Raw genomic sequence first — 20,493 nt, 5'->3', positions numbered from 1 at the left:
GTCCAACACAGTTCCTCCCTCTCATTTCATAGTTGAAAGTTTCTCACACCAAAACTGGTAAGTTTCTTCAGTTTCCCTATTTGCTATTTCATCAAAATCAGGCTTTCCTTCCTCCTGATTGACTGGCATCCACCCTTGATTCCTTAATATCATTAATCTAATAGACTCATTGACAGGTTCTTTTAATGTAATCATTCTAGAGAGGGTCTTTTGTACAGTAGTAGTAATTGCACCATGCAAGGGACATACACTGGGACTGGTATGACTCCACTTATTGCTGTTAACACAAACCATAATACCTGCTTCCACCAAGATCTCCCAAACCAGGACCATCAGGGAGTATTAAATGAAGAGGACCAGGTCTGAACTGGAACATGGGCCATCTTTCGAATTTCCTTATTAATATCTGTAATGGTTTGTCCCGCATAAGCATATGTATATATATATATATATATATCGGGGTCCAATATCCCCAGCTCCCATCTTGTGCCCAAGTAGCAAGTCCATATTCCTTTATGATCCTTTCAGGGGGCCAAGTATCTCCCCATCCATTTGCATTTCTCATGCTAACAATTGAGGTATCAATGGCTCACTTGTTCCTTTTAAATCATCATATACTTGTACCCCCAAATCTTTGCCTCCTTGTCCCAGGAGGAAGAAGAATTTAGGTCGAATTAGTTGCATTGTGGGGAGACATACCAGGAGTAGGACAATAATTCTTCTCAAATTTTACAATCTAAGAATTTTAGAAACATAATACAATTTAGAAACAATAATAACTTTTGTAGTATAAACTATAAACTTCAGATAACATCAATTGCATTTTCATATCATCACATATAGAAACTATCATTCTTATGATATCTTTAACACTTGGCACTCTTGGTACCTTTCACAATCACATTAAATAATTCAAATTCTTCTCTGCTCTTTTTCTTCTCTCTCTCTAAATATCACCCCTTTAAGTAAATATAGGCATTAATCTAAACATTGACAAATCAAAGGAGCAGTCCCTTCATAAATGCAGATACAGAGACCCAAAAGAAAACAATAGTGTAACTGTCCCTTTAAGAATGAAAAAGTCTTTTCTTATACAGCTGTCTGGCAGGGAACATCATCAATGAAGTCCTCTTGTCCTTGCTATTTGCTCCAGCCATCTCCAGCACAGCATCTCAGCATCTTCCTCTTCTTGTCTTCTTGTAGGAACCAGCTTTCTGTCCATTCTCCTATAAAAGGGACCTTAACACAATTTTAAATTACTATTTCTAATCTTTATAACCCTGATCATTTCACAGACTCAAAATTGGAAACATGGCCAATTGTCATGTTTAAGAAATTCACATCAGAACCTAGTATCTTATACTCCACATTAATCCATTATTAATTTCCTCACCAGGAGGATGAGATTTCACTATGGAATTAATCAGAGGCTTCAGTACATACATATTAATTTTTAACACAGTATGTATAAAATCTTAAAATTTTAGTCATGCCTTGTTTCTTTGATGGCATTTCCACAAGCCATTCTTCTTTTAACATTATTAATCAATGGTAACAAAACTTTAGACAAGTATGATATTATCCAAATAACAAAATAACATTCTCACAAGCTCTTGATTATCTCCATACCATTACCAAGAATTAAACGAACCTTAACTCATACAGGAACACTAGTCCCAGTTCTATAATAACCTAAGATGTTCCATAATCATTTATTTTAGTAAATTTGTTACTGTACTTATAAGACCTTCTTATTATAGAAACTTGTCACTAAGAGATTAGAGTAAGGGGACAATATTTCCCTCAACTTCCTGTCAACTCCAGACAGAGTGTTATGTCAAACTGCAAACTGCATAGAGCCAGATTTAAAGTCCTCCAGGTTTCAGTTAAGGACACCTGTAGTTAGACTCAGAAACAGTCAGTCATTAGTCCCGGCAAGTTCCAACAATCAGTTTAAGATATGACTATAATCTAATCCGTTTCTTATGTCTCATGCTGACTACTTGCTCTGATCATAGAAACTTATTATAGAAGGAAAAAGAGCAAGGACAGGTGGCATATCACGTATGACAGGATAAAACATCCTTAGCTTTGTTTAAATTCAGATGGAGTTGCAGTTCTCCAGTCATGCAGTATCTGTTCCATCTTATAGCCAGACTCAGAAATAGTCAGGTGGAAAACATTCCTTTCCAAAGGAACACAATGGGGAAACTGTGCCAGGAGGATCCCATCCTAGATTGAGGCTAAGATTGTCCCCTCGGCTTTTTCCCAAATAAATCACATTTCCTCTAAATAGACCTCCACCTATTCTTGTGGCATTTCTCTCAGATACTTATTTAGTGCAGACAATTATACCCCAAATCAAACTCAAAACAAAATTAGTTATAGTCCCAAAAGCCTTTTTCCTCAAACTGCAAGTCTCAGTAATCACAGCTTAAGGCCAGATATAGTTACTTTTACTCTTATGGAGTTGCAATAAGCAATAAGGATTTACCAGGACTCACAGACATAGGAGATCTCACTTTACATCTTTCCTCCTCAAACTTAAACTTGCCCTGGTGTAAAAGCCAATCATCAAAAATCATTTCTATCTACTGAACATAAACTTGCAACTTCTCAGCAAACTAAATTCATTGTGTAGGAACTGCACAATCCCAACAAGTTCTCTTCTCAGGGCAGATAACTTTGTCCCCTTTCCTCCCAGATTCTCTCAAAAATATGTACTACTCCCCAGGCAGTGTAAATGTTGCCCTCTTTCCCTTTTAATAATTTTAATGCCTGACTTAAGGCATCTAGTTCACATATTTGGAAAGACCAATTTTTCAGTAAACTTCCCGCCTCAACCAAGGATTCTTGATCCCCATTAATGACAGCATATCTGTTCCTTCTTTTCCCTTCCACCACCCTAGAGGAACCATCAATAAACAAATTGATTCCTCCGGGAATCGGGGATTCTTGTAAATCCTCCCGAACCTGAGTTTGAAGGTCAATAAAGTCAATACAATAATGCTCTAATTCAGATGCATCTCCACACTCCCTGAAGTCAGAAAAGAGGCAGGACTTAAGTTGTTATCTTGTGATAATATTAAATCATCTTTTTCCAATAATATGGCTTCATATTTGAGAATTCTGGAATCCGTAAGCTACCTCCCTGCCCTTTAGTTCATGATGGCTCATACCTGATGGGGAACACTCACTATCAAGCTTCCCCCAAAGGTCAGCTTTCTACCCTCCTCCACTAGTATAGCAGTAGCCGCTACTGCTTGAATACAGGTTGGCCATCCTGTAGCCACAGAATCCAAGATTTTTGATAAGAAGGCAGTGGGTCTCTTTTGCCCCCCCCCGATTTGGGTCTAGACCCCCGTGTTACCCCTCTGTCCATATTCACAAATAAGTGAAAGGGCTTTTCCAGTGAGGGGAGTGTCAAAACAGGAGGGGAGGGGAGGACCTCCTTTAACTTCTTAAATCCCCCCTCCCCTTCAGGGCCCCATCTAATTTGTTCTGGTTCTTCTTCCAATAAGTATTGGTACAAGGGTTTTGTTAGGGACACATACGAATCTATCCAACTTCTGTAGTATCCTAGCCCCAGGAACTTTCTGAGTTCCCTCTTAGTTTTGGGGAGGGGAGTTTGAAGGATTCCTGCCACCCACTCTGGGTCCAGCTTCTTCTGCTCCTCACTTATTAAATGTCCCAGTTATTTCACCTCTCGTTCCACAAATTGTAATTTGTGTTTGGAAATCCTCAAACCTTCTGATCCCAAATAGTTTATCAATTTGATTGAAGCCTTTACTGGTTTCTATTCTCTTTTTACCTGTCACCAGCAAATCATCTACATATTGTAATACCTGTGTCCCAAGGGGAGCTCTAGGATTCTCTCAAGGACTTGTCCAAACAAATTTGGTGATTCTGTATACCCCTGGGGCAGGACGCACCGTCTATACTGCTGCTTCCTCCCAGTCTCAGGATCCTCCCACTCGAAGGCAAAGATGTCCCTGCTACTAGGGTCTAAAGGACAGGCCCAGAATGCATCTTTTAAATCAATTACACTGAACCACCTACTGCCTTCATTTACCCTTCCTAAGATCATGTAGGGATCAGGGTCCACTGGGTGGGATGATAGTACAACCTTGTTAATTTCCCTTAAATCTTGGACTAGTCTATATGTTCCATCCCCTTTCTGGACTGGCAAGATGAGGGTATCGAAGGGGGAAATACAGGGGTCAAGAAGTCCCCCTTTCAATAGTCCGTGAATCACCGGTCTAAGTCCTTGCCTCTCCTCTAGAGATACAGGATATTGTTTTACTCTCACCACTGTAGTGGGTTCCCTCAATTTGATCTTGAGAGGGGTTATGTTAACCCTCCCCCTGTTGGTTTCCAGAGACCTTGGCATGTTTTCAACATAAGGAGTAATTGCCTTTTGTCCCTTCTTTTCACACACAAATAATCAATTAACAATTCTAGGTTTTAACATCAAAACAGTAACCCCAAACAACCCAGTCAACAATCTCACAAATGTAGCAAAGCAATTTTAGCTGAAAATGCCCCTTAAATCAAGACAAAATTTGGAAATTTTATGCTTTCTTAAATTACAATATTTAAAAAGGAAATGTTACAAAACAGGATCATATAGAATGCCCCAACAGCCAGATTCATTCCTTTTTCTCTTTTTCCTGAAGGTACAATTAATTTAACATTCCATATTATAAAAGAAATTGTCCTTCCAGCGACATAACTAATACAATTGAAAACAGACTCAATAAAAAAAAATCTTTCTTTCTTTCTTTCTTTGTTTCTAGACCCCTTCATCAGATTCAACAGTCTCCTGGGGCCACATAGTTAATAAATTTCTTAATGCCAAATAACAATAGGTGCTCTCAAAATTATACAGATACACATTTCTAAATTCAATACCCTTGGCCCTTTATAAAGGGATATTATCCACAAATTCATACATTTCTTTAATATTTCAGTTCCCCATTCATGTCCACGTTTTCTTGCGAAAGTTTTACAGACAGTTTAGAATCACCTATTGTAATCAGGTCAGTTTAAAATGTACGTGGCCAATATGCTAACTACTTCTTTTTGCTTTCCCTCCAGGTAGGCATCTCTGGAGCTTAATAATTAATTGAACAGTAATAATCATAACTCATAATAACCAATATCTTTATCATAGCCAATATCCATATTAGATTTAATAGAACCCATCCATGGATCTAGCCTGAAAGGTGGGTGGACATAATTCCTTCCATCTCTCCATAACTTTATATATTGGTTTTTAAATTAGGGGAAAAAAAGAATTTTATTTTTCCATCTTTCTACTTTAAACAGACCACTTCCTCACACCTTCTTAACTTACTTAAACCATCTAAAGCTATTCAGCTTTCTTTTTGCAAATCTGAAGGGAGATAATTGAATAGGGCTCTCCCTCCCTCTCTCTTCCCAAACTGCTTTTACAGTTTTACTATGCATACTTAACCATTCACTCGCCTTACACAATTTTTCCACTGTTCTTTAGTTTCTTTCAATTTACTTTAGTGCCAGACAGTATAATAAGTTCTGAAATTAAAAACGTCACATTTTTACCAATTTGAATGAGTTGGGGCTCTTGGGGAAACATCATGGTCTCGGCAACAGTGGAACCCAGTCATCCCGAACAAGCTGCAGCCCTCAGCACATCCCCCTTGGGCTGCCCATAGATTACCTTTTGTTTATGTTCTAGTACACAACAACTTTTCTCTTTTGTGAGAGGCAGAAAAGATTAAGTGCTACCTCTGTCTCTGATCTGAGGGGAAAAAGGTTCCCTTTTTCTCTCTTTGGCTCCACACTCAAATTTGGCCAGAATTAGAATGCAGAGAGAGAGAGAATTTATTATTATTTTTTTTCCAAAGTTTTCAAAACCTTCTTAGTTTCAAAACCTCTGTTCAGACCGTGCAAATAAATTATACCTTCCTTAAGCTTTCTATACATATTCCTCTCTCCCACATGCTTAAACTTTCTTGCCTTTCTTTCTAATGGACTTTGATTAAAGTCCCTTTAAAACTGCACATGTCTTATTTCTTTCTTATTCTGACCTGACACTTTGAAAATCCTTCTCAACTTGCTTTTTACCAGTCATATAACCTAAATAATAAAGTATTTTTCTCTCTTTCTCTCTTCTATCCAGCCCCACCCTTTTGAGGCTGCCGTTATCAGTGAGTGAGAGGGGAGAGAAAGAAAGCCACACTCCAGAGTCCAGCTGCAGCACTCGGAATGCTTTTCTTGCCAAATCTTTTACTATCAAACACTGTTAACACACATTCACACCACGCACAGACACAAACACAAAAAAGAAAATAGACATACAGCAACCCTCCGCCCTGTAGAATCCTCAAATCATCAAGCCATATCCAATCATTTTCCGTTTATCTTTTCCTCTATATCTTGGCAGTTCATTCCAGTTCTGCCATTGATTGCCTAAAGGACTGTCTATAGGTACCTCACAACTGCACAGATTTGGATTGTCCCTTACATTTACACTCTGACTGCGCAAATTTAGATTGTCCCTTACATTCCTAGGGACCCCCCTAGGCCCTCACCTAGGGAATTTATGGGAGCCATCACCAAACTCCCGGAGTCTAAAGACAGACTCAGCCGAATCACCGAGGAGGGTCGCCCACTCCTCACCAGTCACCCATGAAGCTTTCTCAGCGGCGTCCTTTTGATGAGATATCTATTCCGCAATTTGACTCGGCCCGGATTCCACCCAAACTAGAGTCTGTCCTAAAGGGCCCTCACCCTGGGGAATGGGGGCTGTGCACCAGCTGCCCACCCCCTCCCTTGTTTTGTAACCTCCCCTCCAGACCCCTGAGTGCTTACCTCTGGGTTGCACGCATACAACTTACGTGACTGCTCTCACCCACTGGCTGGCCAGAATTTTGCAGTTTCGTTTTTAATCGTCGGAGCCCTAACAAACCTTCTGTTTCTCCGAGTCTCTCTCTTCCAGTTTATTTCAATAACTGGGTGGTAACCTTGGCAAGGAAGGCCCCTCCCTAATCAAAGAAAATCCCGGGACAAGCCCCAACTAGGTGGGATTTAGACCACTTACTCAAATAAAAACTCAGAGGTTTCTCCAGGTAGAAAACAGAAGTTTCAAGTCTCACGCAAGAGTTGGGCATCTCCTACCCAGGGCAGACTGGAGTAGTGAGGCCCAGCACAAACAGCAGCAAGCAGTTATATAGTCTTAGGCAAACCACTCCAAAAAGCCCCTCTCCCCACTTGTTTGTCTCAGTCTTTTTATCCTCATTGGCTGAGGCAAGAGACCTCACAGTCTATATTTAGAACCCAAGAGATACATTTTACTCAAAACATGCTTGGGAGCTAGAAGATTGCCTTATTTGGTAAAGTTGAGATACAAAACAAAAGGGGGGGGTTACAAAACAAGGGAGGGGTGGGCAGCTGGTGCACAGCCCCTATTCCCCAAAAACGAAAGTGAAACTTAGGCCCAACTCATGCTGAAGCCTCACTACTCCAGTCCTTCCTGGGTAGGTGACGCCCAACTTTCTCGCAAGACTTGCTAGAATAAAACTTATGTTTTCCACCTGGAGAAACCTCTGAGTTTTTATTTGAGTAAGTGGTCTAAATCCCACTCAGACACAACTCAAGAAGGCCTACTGAGAAATAGAGGTATTCTGAACTGCATTCTGGAAAAAGTGCCTACACTGATGAAGTTATGGATTGTTGAAGGTAAGGGTGCAGATACTCAAAAAGACTGAAAATAAAATATTATTTAAACACCCAAACAGAATAGTATGAGAATTTTTCTGTTCTTAATAAATTTAAAAAAAAAACTTTTTAAGAAATCTTAATGTTGTTCTCTGAGACATTTTTCTATCAAATATGGGTATCAGTGAGCAAATAATTATTTTGAAAAATATTTAGATCATGCTATTAACATTAAAGCACAAAGAAATCTTTCAAAGTCTATAGTGTCTGACTTAAGTGTAAGATAAAGTTAAGGTTTCATTAACTTTCACAGATAAGATTAGATGTGAAACTGAAAAATTCACCTGCTTCTCAATCCTGCAGGCCATCGTTACTGGTAGCACATTGAATGGTAGGAAAGAGAAACTAGAGGCAGAAGAAGGTGACAAAGAAAAGTGGGATTTCCTGAAATTTGCTGAAGCTTGGACTCCGAACGAAAATTTTGAAGAAATAAAAAATGAAGTTCTGTTCACCCATGTAAGGTTACCTTAATTTTTTTTTTAATTCTTTCCTCCCATCTGTATTGAAATCATAGCCACTTTGCAATAGTTTTCAAAGTGAGGTAACACTTTCCATTATCCGTGTTAATGAAGAAGTTTAGTCATTTTTCAGCCGGGTCCAACCCATTTGAGGTTTTCTTGGACAGGATACTGGAGTGGGTTTTCGTTTCCTTCTCCAGTTCACTTTATAGATGAGGAAACTGAGGCAAACATGGCTAAATGACTTGCCAAGGGTCACATAGTTATTAAGTGTCTGAGGCCAGATTTGATCTCAGGAAGAGGAGTTTTCCTGACTCCAGGCTTGTCACTCTATCCACTGGGCCACCTAGTTGCTGAAAAGGCTTCAAATATTGATAGGAAAAATATTGTTAAGAAGCAGCAAATAATACCAAAAATTCCTGTTGGTATAGAAAGAGCTCACTGACTTGCCAAAAAACACAGCTCTCAAATACCACTGATATTTACTTAGATCCTTTTTCCCAAATTGTGTTCCATGAAATCCTGTATTCTATTGGCAGCAGATAAAGCTTCTATGATAAAGTTTTAAAGCTAGTAGCCACTTTCCTTCTAATATATTGAAAACAGTTATATTTAACTAAAAAATTTTTACATGTATTAATTTTTCATTATGGAAATGGTTTTAATTTCCTTCAATTTTCTCCAAAATTTCCCCAGTCCCCTTTTATTTTAGGAATATTTGGTACCCCAGCCTTCCCTCCCTAGCCTACCTTAGTCAGCACTTTGACCCTAAATTATCACTTTCAGTTCTGATAATATATTTCAAGATTAGGTCACTGAAACTGTGTGGAATCTGACTCTTATTTCCAGATTTTATTTAGCAAGAAGCATACTCATTAGATGTAATTATTCTAGGCTCAGAAATGTGGTAGTCAAGGAAATGGTATAGGAAATAGCTCTGAGTCCCATATGGTCATTCCACCAAGTAAATTGTAAGGAAATCATCATAGAAAATCAAGACATAGTAGGATGAGGTAGCAGTGCAGCTGTTTGGGCAAGAATGGAAATTGTAAGCATGTTCAGAAAATCGGTGTTTTAATCATCATCAGGGATGGTGGATTCTAATATAAAATAATCCAGAGTTAACTATAAACAATAAAGCTGTGTCTATATAATGTCAAAAAGACTGCCAATTCAGTTTAAGTAATTAAAAGAATCAAAGCATTTTGTTTCGCATTATGGAATTTAAAAAGCCCTAGTTGATTTTTCCCAGTTTTTTGGGAACTCAGTATTTTCTATAAATTTCTGAAGTAGCACCTTGTCAGTTCCCCTCGCACATAGCCAGTTGGAGGGAGAAGGGTGAGGAAGAAGGAAACAAGCATTAAGTGCCTGCTATGTGTGACGCACTGTGCTAAAGTACTTTACAAATATTATCTCATTTGATCAGTTGCCAAGTCTTTTTGTTCTACCTCCACATTTATCTCTTTCTCCTGTGTCCCTTTTCTCTACTCACAGCTTAGTACAGGCATTCATCACTTCTCACCTAGACTATTGAAGTGGCATCCTAATTGGTCACCTGTTTTCTAGTCTTTCTCCTCTCACTCCTCTGTACAGCTACCAACAGATATTTCTAAATTGAATTGTTAAATTTAATCACCATGTGTTTCGGAGTTTTCAATTGTGAGCATGTTTCTTTTTTTTCTGGAGGCAACCTATGAATTTTTAATTGATATTTCCTTTTCTGTATTCTGAAGTTTTCTTACAGTTTTCTTGTATTGTTTCTTGAATTGTATTGTTCTGGTTTTTTGACTTCTGTTCTAGGATCTTCTAGAATCTTCAGGCTGTCTCTGTACATTTTGTCGGCAAGATCATTTTATTTTGCTTGAATTGAAACCCACGTTTTCTTTTAAAGTTATTGCTTATTGCTTTCCTTTTTCAAGATTCTCCTTCACTTCTGTGTTTTTGCATTCCTAATCAGTTGTCCTCTCCTTTGTTTCTTTGATGAGATTTGGCAACATTCATCCAAGTTTTTCTGTTCTACCAATTCTTTCTGCTGTATAGGCCATTAATTCTGCTTTCATTATTCTTATTTTTCTTTTAATCCACTCTGAAACAGCTTGTTGTAGTTCTGTGTTCTTCTCAAATTCCACAGGGTCTCTGTCTCATTCAGTGTTAAGTCATTTTCCTTTTTCTGTAGTATTTGTTCATAAACTTCTTTACTAGATCTGGAGGCCATATTCTTTCTGCTGTTAATGTTTTCCCTGTTAATTTATATGGTTATGCTCAAGCTGTTGAGTTTTTTTCCTCCTGAAATCTTTGGTAATTTCTGTCTTTTCCTCTTATTTTCCTCTATTGCTCATTTTCTGACTCCCTCCACTCTCATAGTGGTTTCCCTAGGATATGTATCTCAAAACATCTCAGTCTCCTCACACATTGGGTAATTAACAGTTCACCAGTCTAGTTCTCTGCTCCAATTCACTTTTGGGGAGACAGGACTGGTCTCAGCTGAATGCTGAGCCCTTTCCCTCAGGCTTAACGGAGTACTATATGCCCCCAACCCCCTCCCCCCAACACACACTATGTCCTGTCGTATTCCCCTTGTTCCTCAGTTCCCTGCCCCAGCAGTACAGAGCACTTCCATAGTGTGCTACTGCAGCTGGTGTTTTTTGTAGTTTGTATCTCTCTCTGGCTTTGGGAGGAGACAGTCAGGAGTTTGGTTGTGGGGTTGAGTAGACACATTTTCTGCCCCATTCCCTCTCTTCCTCCAGTGTCATACAGAAATCTTTTGTAGAACAGAATGCAGCCACAGCACTGGCAACTAAGACCACCAGCAAACTTCCATAGCCTAGAGCCCAGATCTCCAAGGCACTGGAAAAAGCTCTCTCTTTCTGTAGGGACTGGAGTGTGGGATTGGGTTTTATTGTGAGGCCATAAGTTGGGCCAACTGCAGAGCCTTGCTGTAGGTAGCCCAGCAAGTGTTGTGGTAGAGGGTGCTGTGTTAGCTCAAGGCAGGCAATAATAGTTCATGGGTTTTTTTCGTTTTAATTTTTTAAGTCCTGTTGTCCTAGGTCATGGAGATAGCTGAAATTGCTTTATCTTTAGCATATAATTTCTGTTTTGTAGAGCTTTGAGAGGTCATGGGTATAAGAGAAAATGTCTAGTCCTCCATCTTGTTGGTCATGTGACTAGAAATTGATCAGACTATCTGTCAAGATTCAGATTGATTAAAGTCATTCAGCCTATATGAGATGAATCAATAATGAATTCATAAATAAAATCTAAAACACCATTTTTGCATAGAGTCCCAGTAAAATTTTCAAATTATTAAATCTTTTTAAATACTCTAGTTGGTAAATTGATAAATTTATGAGGTAATCTTACTTTTTGTACTGAATACTGATTATGAAGATTCAGATCATTGTGGAAAAGAAGGCAAAATATTAGTGTTTATTGTCTGCTGGGTCATCTTCAAATATAATATAAAATAAATCCTGTTCTTAATATTTTAAAATTTTAATTATTTTAAAATCATAATTTAAATGTAATAGAAAATAAATCATATTTTTACTCTCAAAGAAAATTCGCTTTCTATTGTTGAAAAATTGACTATTCGTATGAATGCAACAGACTTTCAAAGATTTGTGTGCATAAGAGCAAACATTTGGATGTGACAGAAAAATACATTCAGTTACCTGCTTTTGAGGGGAAATCACAGCTATTTTCATGAATTAAATAACGAGATATTCTTCTCTTAAAAATAAATTTTTATGGACCTTTTTGGATATGTTTATAAAAGATTTTTTAGTTGCAAGGAGGAAAGGGCTTGTTAGATATTTAAGAAGTAAAGCATGAACTATTAAATATTCTACTTTTCATGTGACTAATATGAGGATATAGTTTTTCATGAACTGAAATTCATTCTATTAGAAGCATAGTATTGATGTATCACAGTATTAATGGCTTTTCACCAGAGTTGTCATTTGAAAAGAATCTATCATATACTGAGACCAGTATCTTTTGTTTGTGTATTTTTTGTTCAGCCACAGCCATAGTAATCTGTCAAATACTTGTCTTGCTTTTATTGGATTTACTAGATTTCCTTTTGCTCTCCTCCAGTTTTAATACCTTATGTTTTTCCTCACCATTGCCAAGAGAATCATCTCAGAAGAACAATAGTTTATTGTAGTGTAAAACAGAGCAAGAAGATTAGGTCCCTGAACCTTTCAGAAAAAAATACAACATGTTAAGCATTTTACAGTTTTTATTCCCAGCATTTTAAACAAAAAGCAATATTGAATAAATGAAAAGCAAAGCCATAACTTAGTTGACAACTGTATAAATGAAGGGAGAAAAATGCAGCTCTCTTTCTCATGTTCAGTCTGCCACATGGACACATTCTCTTAACCATATTTCATTGCTGCCAAAGAACCTCATGCTGAAAAATTAATATTTTGCCACATTTAGATAACACTTTAAATTTTAAAATAATCTTCATTGGACTTTTTTTTTTGACAGTTTAAAAAGTCATTTAAAATGATTATTTCTAAGAAAATAATAGGACTCAATTGCTAGATCCTTGTATTCATACCATTTGGTGTCCTAGAAAATTATTTCTAGTTACAAAGAATTCAGCTAGAAGATAGCAAATTTTAGCTTAATTTTGCCATTAACTGCCAAAACATGGCATATAAAGTTTATTTGATTAACTTATATTACTCCCTTCCCTTCCATACTCCCTATTCATCATGTGCTAAATGGATCATAAACTAAAGTTAAATACAGATTCAATTGAAATTTTTTTTTTTGACAAGACAGTTTTGGCTGTCATGTGAAGTGAGTATTGGAGAGGGCAAAGACTGAAGGAGGGTTATTCAGTTTGGAAGCTATGACAGTAGCCCAGGCTAGAATTTATGAAGAACTGAGCCATCATGGTTACCATGTAGGTAAAGAGGAGTAGACAGATATACTGAGTTTGAAATGACAATGGTACATCCAGGTAGACCCTTACAAATGTGACCCTGAAGCTTAGGGTGGAGATGGGGAGTGGACATGTGGATTTGGGAGCCATTTCTTTAGAATTAAAGACATTGGAGTGAATGAGGTAGCCACAGTCAAGAAAGAAGAAAGTGAAGAAGAGAGAACCTGGGACAGAGTCTGGAGGGACACCAACAGTAAGAGACTAAGAAACAGTGTACCAACCAAGGAGCCTAAGGAGGGGCAGACTAGTAGTAAATACTAAAACCAGGAGGAAGCTGCCTATTAGAAGCCAAAGGGGGAGGGAATGGGGTAGAGGTGGAGCTGAGGGGAGAGTTCAGCAGTGTGAGTTGCTGCAGAAATGTTAATTAGGGAAGTTGAAGACTGAGGAAAGCCTACTGATCCTTAGAGTTTCATTAGAACCCCATGTTGGGAAACAGGATTTCAGAGTGCTAAGGAGGAATCGAGCAAGTATTGGATACTGTTTCTAGAAGTTTAGCAGTGAAGGGAAGGAGGGGAAAGGTAGTGGCAAGGGAAGATTTTTTTTTGGTAAGGATAACAGAAAACTGAGCATTGTTACAGGTAGTAGGAAATGAGATAGTACATAGGGGAAAGGTTAGGTCAGGGACTTATGAGAGAAAGCTAGGAATGGGAGTAATCAGTAGTGCTAACTATGGATAGAGGAGGGAGGAGAGCTGGTCCAAAAAAGGTTATAAGGTGAGAAGTTAGCTTTTGCAAGAAAAGGGCCAATATATCATCTGGGACTAGAAGGAAAAAAGACAGACTAGGTAAGGCTATACAAAAGTTTTGAGCTATAGAAGTTGAGAAGTCTGCTCAAACTATTAGAGGTTTTAAGCATAAACATAAATGTAAGCTAGACTTTCAATTTAGGTATGTTTCTGCTGCAGGACTTTTAGTTCTGGAAAATTAGGTGAGGTGGATAAAGCTGTTTTTCTCTAGTCTGCTGTGTATTATTGGCACACTTCAACATCTCTACAGTTGATTTATAGGGCTACTTAAATTTGGTATCTTCATTAGTAATCCTAGAACCTCTCTTTACATTATTTTAAAAATCTGACTGTTAGGGTGGTATTATTATTAATTGTCCTTATCTTAGGTACCACCACAATTAATAGATTCTATGTAATTACGTAGAATATATAACATCTATGTAGAAGTATATATGTACATATAAATTTTAAAACCAGAAATAGCTGCTATAAAAACAACTGCATTTAAATTGAATCCATCTTTCAGTAAACTGTAACCAAATAACCTTTGTTGAACATTTTTCTTTAGCTATTTTTCATATTCTTTTTTAATTGATAAATTTTAACATGATAAGCCAACCAAAAGCCAAAATAGTTAAAACAAAAAATGTGATAACAAGTGATTACACATGCAGTTGTGTACTTTTGTTATTTACAGTTCAGTAAGAGATGGGAAAGCTGATTTTTTTAACTTCATTTTCTTTTTTCATTAAGCTTTATTGATACATTTCATTTTTTACATGAGTCACTTCCTCTTAGACCCACTCTCTTTGCTTTAACTTGGAAACATGGAAAAATGGTTAAGCAAAACTGACCTCCAAAACCACCACAAGTGGTGGTTCATTTTTTACCTTAAAGTATTTTTTACATTTAAGCATTTCCTGTTAAACCCACTGTCCCTATTGAACTTTTACTTGTAACAGAGAAAAACAGCAAAGCAAAACTGACCTACAAAGCCACTATAGGTAATAGCCTATCTAAGATTAATAATACTGCTAATACTAGGTATCATTATATAGCAGTTCAGGGCTTGCATAGTCCTTTTATAGGCAAATTACCATTTGATCTTCACAACAGCCCTGTGAGGTAGTTATTATTATTATCCCCATTTTATAACAAGGGAAACTGAGGATCAGAGATTTTAAGTGATTTACTACCATCTGAGGTAGGAATAAAACCCATGTGTTCCTAATTCCAAGTTCCGCTGTATCCAGTTACACAGAGATGTCAAACTGTCTGCTCATGGGCAGCACTGCCAAACCAAAGTAACCTCACATGATTCTCTTTCTCCCCAGATCTCACCCCTCCAAAACCTGTTCATCACCCTTGTCAAGGCCCCCAATTCATCTGCCCCTTCAGTATTTTCTGAAGTTAGGCCTGCTCTGTTTTCTCTTACTTTTCTCCCCAATCTCAACCCTATTATTAACCTACTCAACATCACTCTGTCCTCTTCTCTAGACTATCTAGACTAGAATATGTATTCTAGAGTCTAGAATATCCCCTGTAGTATTGCTGTTAGCCTCATACCAAACACCAGCTATATTTTCTCACCCATTTTCTACCTCTTCTGCTTCTACTCATATATCGTTGAAGTAGATGACGTAGTATATTACAAATTTATATAATACAATTTTAACTGGGCCCTCACTGTAGGAAGGCAGTTCTCTTATTCCTGCCTAATTGATTCGCTATCTTACTCCCCACAGAAGCAATTCCAAACCACCTTCTCTCTCCCTCTCTCTCTCTCTCTCTCTCTCTCTCTCTCTCTCTCTCTCTCTCTCTCTCTCTCTCTCTCTCTCTTTCTCTCTCTTTTGGCAGGGGTGGGGGGAAGGTGAGGCAGTTGGGGTTAAGTGACTTGCCCAGGGTCACACAGCTAATACATGTCAAGTGTCTAAGGCTGGATTTGAGCTCAGGTCCCCCTGATTCCAAAGCTGGAATTCTGTCCACTGTTCCACCTAGCTCTCCCAAACCTTTTCTCTTCAGTCCTCCCACACATCTCCCTCCTCCTACTCTCTTTGCTGAACATCCAGACTCATATTTCACTAATAAAATGACATTATTCAGTGCTACAGCCTTCTCTCTTCCTCTTTATCTTACAACCCCTTGATACTTTTGCCCATTATTTACTCCTTTAATACAGTCTCTGAGATGATGCTACTTCTCCTTCCAAGGACAATCCCTGTACATGTACTCTTGATCTTGTCCCCTCCTTCCTTTTTCATCAGATTGTCTCCACTACCATCCTCATATCTCTGTAACTTTTGATCTCTCCCTGTTTCTAAGTTCTTTCCCTTCTGCCTGTTAAATATGCTCAAGTCTCACTCGTCCCTAAAAATTCCTTCATTAGGCACTACCATCCCTGCCTGGCACATACTTCATGCTTCATAAAAGTTTATTGCCGATTGTCATCCTATATCTCTCCTCCGTTTCTCAGCCAAACTGCTTGAAAAAATCATTTGCATCTCCATTTCCTCTTCTTTCACTCTCTTCTTAACCATCTGTAATATGACTTGCAACCACATTATTCAGCTGAACCTGCTCACTCCTAAGTTACCAAAGATCTCCTGATCATCAAATCTAATGACCTTTTCTAATCATCTTACTTCTAGAGACACTCAGTTTTTGACAGTGTTGACTATTCTTTGCTCCTGGATATTCTTTTCTTTGGGTTTCTCAATGTTGCTTTGCTTCTACTTGAGAGCACCTTTTCATTCTCTTACTGGCATATTATCCATGTTACTTTTCTTGACTGAGTGTACCCCAAGGCTCTATCCTGAGGTCTCTTCTCTTTTTTCCTTCTTTCCTCTCATTTGGTGACCTCATTATCCCCAGTGGTGTAGTTATCATCTCTATGAAGATGATTCCTGAATCTACATGTTCAAATCTAATCTCTCCTAAATTCCATTTCTATATCTCTAAGTATATGTTGGAAATTTCAAACTGGATGTTCTATAGGCTTCTCAAATAGAACTCATTATACTCATCTTCCTTACTTCCCTATTACTGTGAAGGCCATCTTTATCCTTCCAGTCATCCAGGTGTCATCTGTGATTCCTCACTCCCTTTATAAATATTCATTCAGTTGCCAGACATTGTCACTTCTATCCCCACAAAATTCTCACATATGTCCACTTCTCACCACTTACATAGCCACTACCATAATTCAGGCCCTCATTACCTTTCCCTTGGGCAATTACAGTAGCCTCTTAATTGGTCTCTGTTTCAAGTTTCTCCCCATTCCAGTCCCTGGTTTTCCCACTGCTTCCCGTTCCCACCTCAATAAAGTCCAGTGACTCCCTATTACTTTAGGACCAAATATAAACCCTGCTACTTGGCGTTTAAAACTCTCCAAAACTAGACCTTTCCTATCTCTGCAGTTTCATCATATATCACTCCCTTCTGTGCTGTCTGGGATCCAGCCATACTCTCCTCATTGCTGCTTCTTACATACCGATCTCCATCTCCATTGCTTTACCTTTACACTGACTGTTCCCTGGACTGGGATGTTCTCATTCCTCACATCTGCTTCTTCTTGTCTGGTACTTAGTAAATGTATGGTAAATGGTCACTTGACTGGCTGCTTGTTGTCCTTGATTTCCCTGAAGGCTCAAATCAGTTGTCACTTTCCTTGGCAAGGCCTTTCCTGGTCTCCTTGGCTGCTAATGCCATCCCCACCCAAGGTTACTTTGTGTTCTTTTTGTGTGTCTCATATAAGCTTATACAAGTGTACCTGTCAACTCCCTCAGTGGAACATTACCTCCCTGAGGGCTGGGATTGTGTCTTGTTTGTCTTTGTATCTCCAGTACCTATCCCAGTACATGGCAGCTTAGTAGATCCTTACTAAGTGTTTCTTGACCAATTGATTATGTGTGTATACATCATCAGTTATCTATACTTCCATTTTCTGTATATATCTTTAAAATATATGGTTTTCCTACTTCCCCCTCCTCTTGATAGAGAGGCAATAGACTCAGAGTACAGATTGGGATGGGGTGAGGAGGGGTCTTCATGTGTGCACACATATATAAATAAATATATGGCTTTGTCCATATATTTAAATGATTAAATTTAATATATTTAATTATTAAAACTTAAAAATATTAAATTTACTATATTAAATCAACCAATGGCCGTGGCCATTGCAGGAATTTGTTTTGCTTGACTATGCATGTTTGTAATGGTTTTTTTGTTTTGTTTTGTTTTTTTACTTTTCAATTGGGGAAGGGGAAGAAGATGAGAGAGAGAATGCAGAACTGAAAATGAAATAAAATTTAATTTAAAAATACAAGCTCACTATGTATACATATTAGATTATTTGGGTAGCTTCCTTTTTTTCTTCCTCACCTGACGTTTTGTTTTTTTTTTGCCTTCATATTTTTCATTCTTGAGAATTTCCAATCCATCTTGGGTCAGCTTCCCAACTTATCCCTTTTATGAACTCTGAATTCTTTGAATCTAGAGCACATGTCAGACTACTCTTTACTTGTCCTTAATTAAGATGTTGTGGTCACTTCCTCCCAATATTACCATTGTTTTTATTTTGGCATCTTCAGTAGTCAAAAATGAGATCCAGAATAGCAGTTCTTGTTGCTTCCTCACATAAGATCATAAAATATAGAATTAGAGCTAAAAGGACCTTGGAAGCCATCAAATCCAGCCTTCTTAAGGCTGAGGAAACTGAAGCATAAGAGCAGTTAGATGACCTGCTTAGAATTACACAGCTATTAAGTATCTGAAACAGGATTGGAATCCAACTTTCCTAAGTCCTTTACTTTAATCCCTATGTCAGAGGTATCCCTTAACCTCAAATCAAGTTAAGAACCTGTCTGCTATCTTGATTTTGACAGAGAGAAGATCATAGATTTATAGAGCTGGAGGTCATAAAACTCAATTCCTGCATGTTATATTTGGGAAAATTGAAATAAAGAGGTTAAATGACTTGTCTAGATTCATCTAACTAGTTAATGTCTTGAGTCAGAATGTGAACTCCATATCAAGTACTCTATCCACTACACCCCCGGCTGTAGAGTATGTGTGTATGTGTGTGTTGGAGAGAGAGCTCAAGATGATGACTCCATAGTGAAAATTCCCCATCATGCTTTCATACCACCTTTGTGATCTCTTTCATGGACTTCCTAGTGGTCTGTAATATAATCCCCATGACTATATTGTTTCTGTTTCTCTTTCCTTTGATCTTTTTCCAAGAGTTTCTCCTTCTATTTCCTAGATGGCTTCATAGGAATATATCTTCTTTTGCTTAATGTGTTCCATTTGTATAAGGTTCATCCTGCTATAGACAAATTCTCATCACTAATCCCATGCCACCAAATATCAGTAATGCCTATGCAGCTTCATTTTCTTCCTTGCATTAAGTATCTTTGTTATTCATATATTATACATCTGTGTATAAACCTGAAACTACAGATTTTATTGCTGGTTATCTTCTTGAATATTGTCTCCTGTGAATTGTCCTTTCTAGTAATAGGTTATACCTGCAACTTGATGTGATTATGTGACTTGGTAAAAAAAAATGTAGGGACTTTTCTCCCTTCATTTCTGGTTTAAAGTGCTCTTGATCTAGTAGGGAAATAAGATGCAAACACTTGTATTTATTTCCCTTATGTATAAATGTCTAGAAATGACTGATGTTACTTTGTTATTTTTTCATTTGGTTGACAGCATAAGTTGTTGCCATAGGATTATTTTTCACATTAGCATCTTTCTTTAAGAATCTTAGATAATATACTTGGACTCAAACTGATTTACTATCCCTTTGTGTCATACTGGCACACTTTGTCTTCTGTCATCCCTAGCTACTAGAATTGATATAATAGACTTCATTTCTTCTGCTTACCTCATGAATGGTTGCTTTTTCTTTGATTTGCCATGAAGAAATTCCTTTTACACACTGGCTATCTAATGCTAAATTCTGTGGAATAACGGCTAAGTCGATTTGGAATAAATGCTAAATAAGTACACCCTCTAATTTGCTGTATTTTAAAAGTATTCTAGTTTTAAGACAAACCTGGATTTGATTAGAAATGTTTTTGTCTTTTCATAGCAGTAAGGCTAATAGTACACATACTATCCTTCCTTCTGTCAACCCAGTATTTTCCCTTTTCGTCCAGACCCGTGACTTCATTACTGTAAGGAACTCCTAGTATGGAATATCCCTCCACTGCTACTAATCGGCAGCTTGCCTGTAATTTATACTTAGATGATTTCCCAAGATGCCAAGAAGATAAGTGACTTGTTCATACAATTAAGGCAACCAGTTTAGATGTTCTGACCATACCTGTTGTTTATTTTTAATGGGAATTTCCCTAAGGCCAGATATTTTGTTCTAGTAAATAGCAAAACACTGACTTTTTTTTAGTGTTTTGATCTCACATTTTAAATATGAGATCATCTCTTGAAATATTTTCCTACCTTTTTTCCCTAGTCAGTTGTAGCACAAGATTGTCAAGACTGACAATCAGTGAGCTTAGTGCTAAGTCCACTTAGAAGTGAACTCTTGGTTTAAGATTGCCAGGTGGCCAGGTTCCAAAAGC

The 20,493-nt window shown here is 37.8% G+C and overlaps 1 protein-coding gene across 4 annotated transcripts in view; it reads left to right on the top strand.

The window, feature by feature from the left end:
* Positions 1–20,493, top strand: part of ZRANB3 (zinc finger RANBP2-type containing 3) — a 205,103-nt gene that overhangs the window by 139,038 nt on the left and 45,572 nt on the right. For all 4 annotated transcript variants that reach the window (XR_002328783.2, XM_078146830.1, XM_021009481.2 and 1 more), the window contains one exon: positions 8,065–8,217. Coding sequence is in view for 3 of the 4 variants with exons in the window: in XM_078146830.1 (XP_078002956.1) it covers positions 8,065–8,217 (153 nt within the window). In the remaining variant the exon portion in view is untranslated. The remainder of the gene's footprint in view (positions 1–8,064; positions 8,218–20,493) is intronic.

Source organism: Phascolarctos cinereus, unplaced genomic scaffold (assembly GCF_003287225.1).
Source record: "Phascolarctos cinereus isolate Bilbo 61053 unplaced genomic scaffold, phaCin_HiC Scaffold_726;HRSCAF=1367, whole genome shotgun sequence".
Classification (NCBI taxonomy): Eukaryota; Metazoa; Chordata; class Mammalia; order Diprotodontia; family Phascolarctidae; genus Phascolarctos; species Phascolarctos cinereus.
Note: the sequence above shows the minus strand (reverse complement) of the source record. Positions and strands in the feature narration are given on the sequence as shown.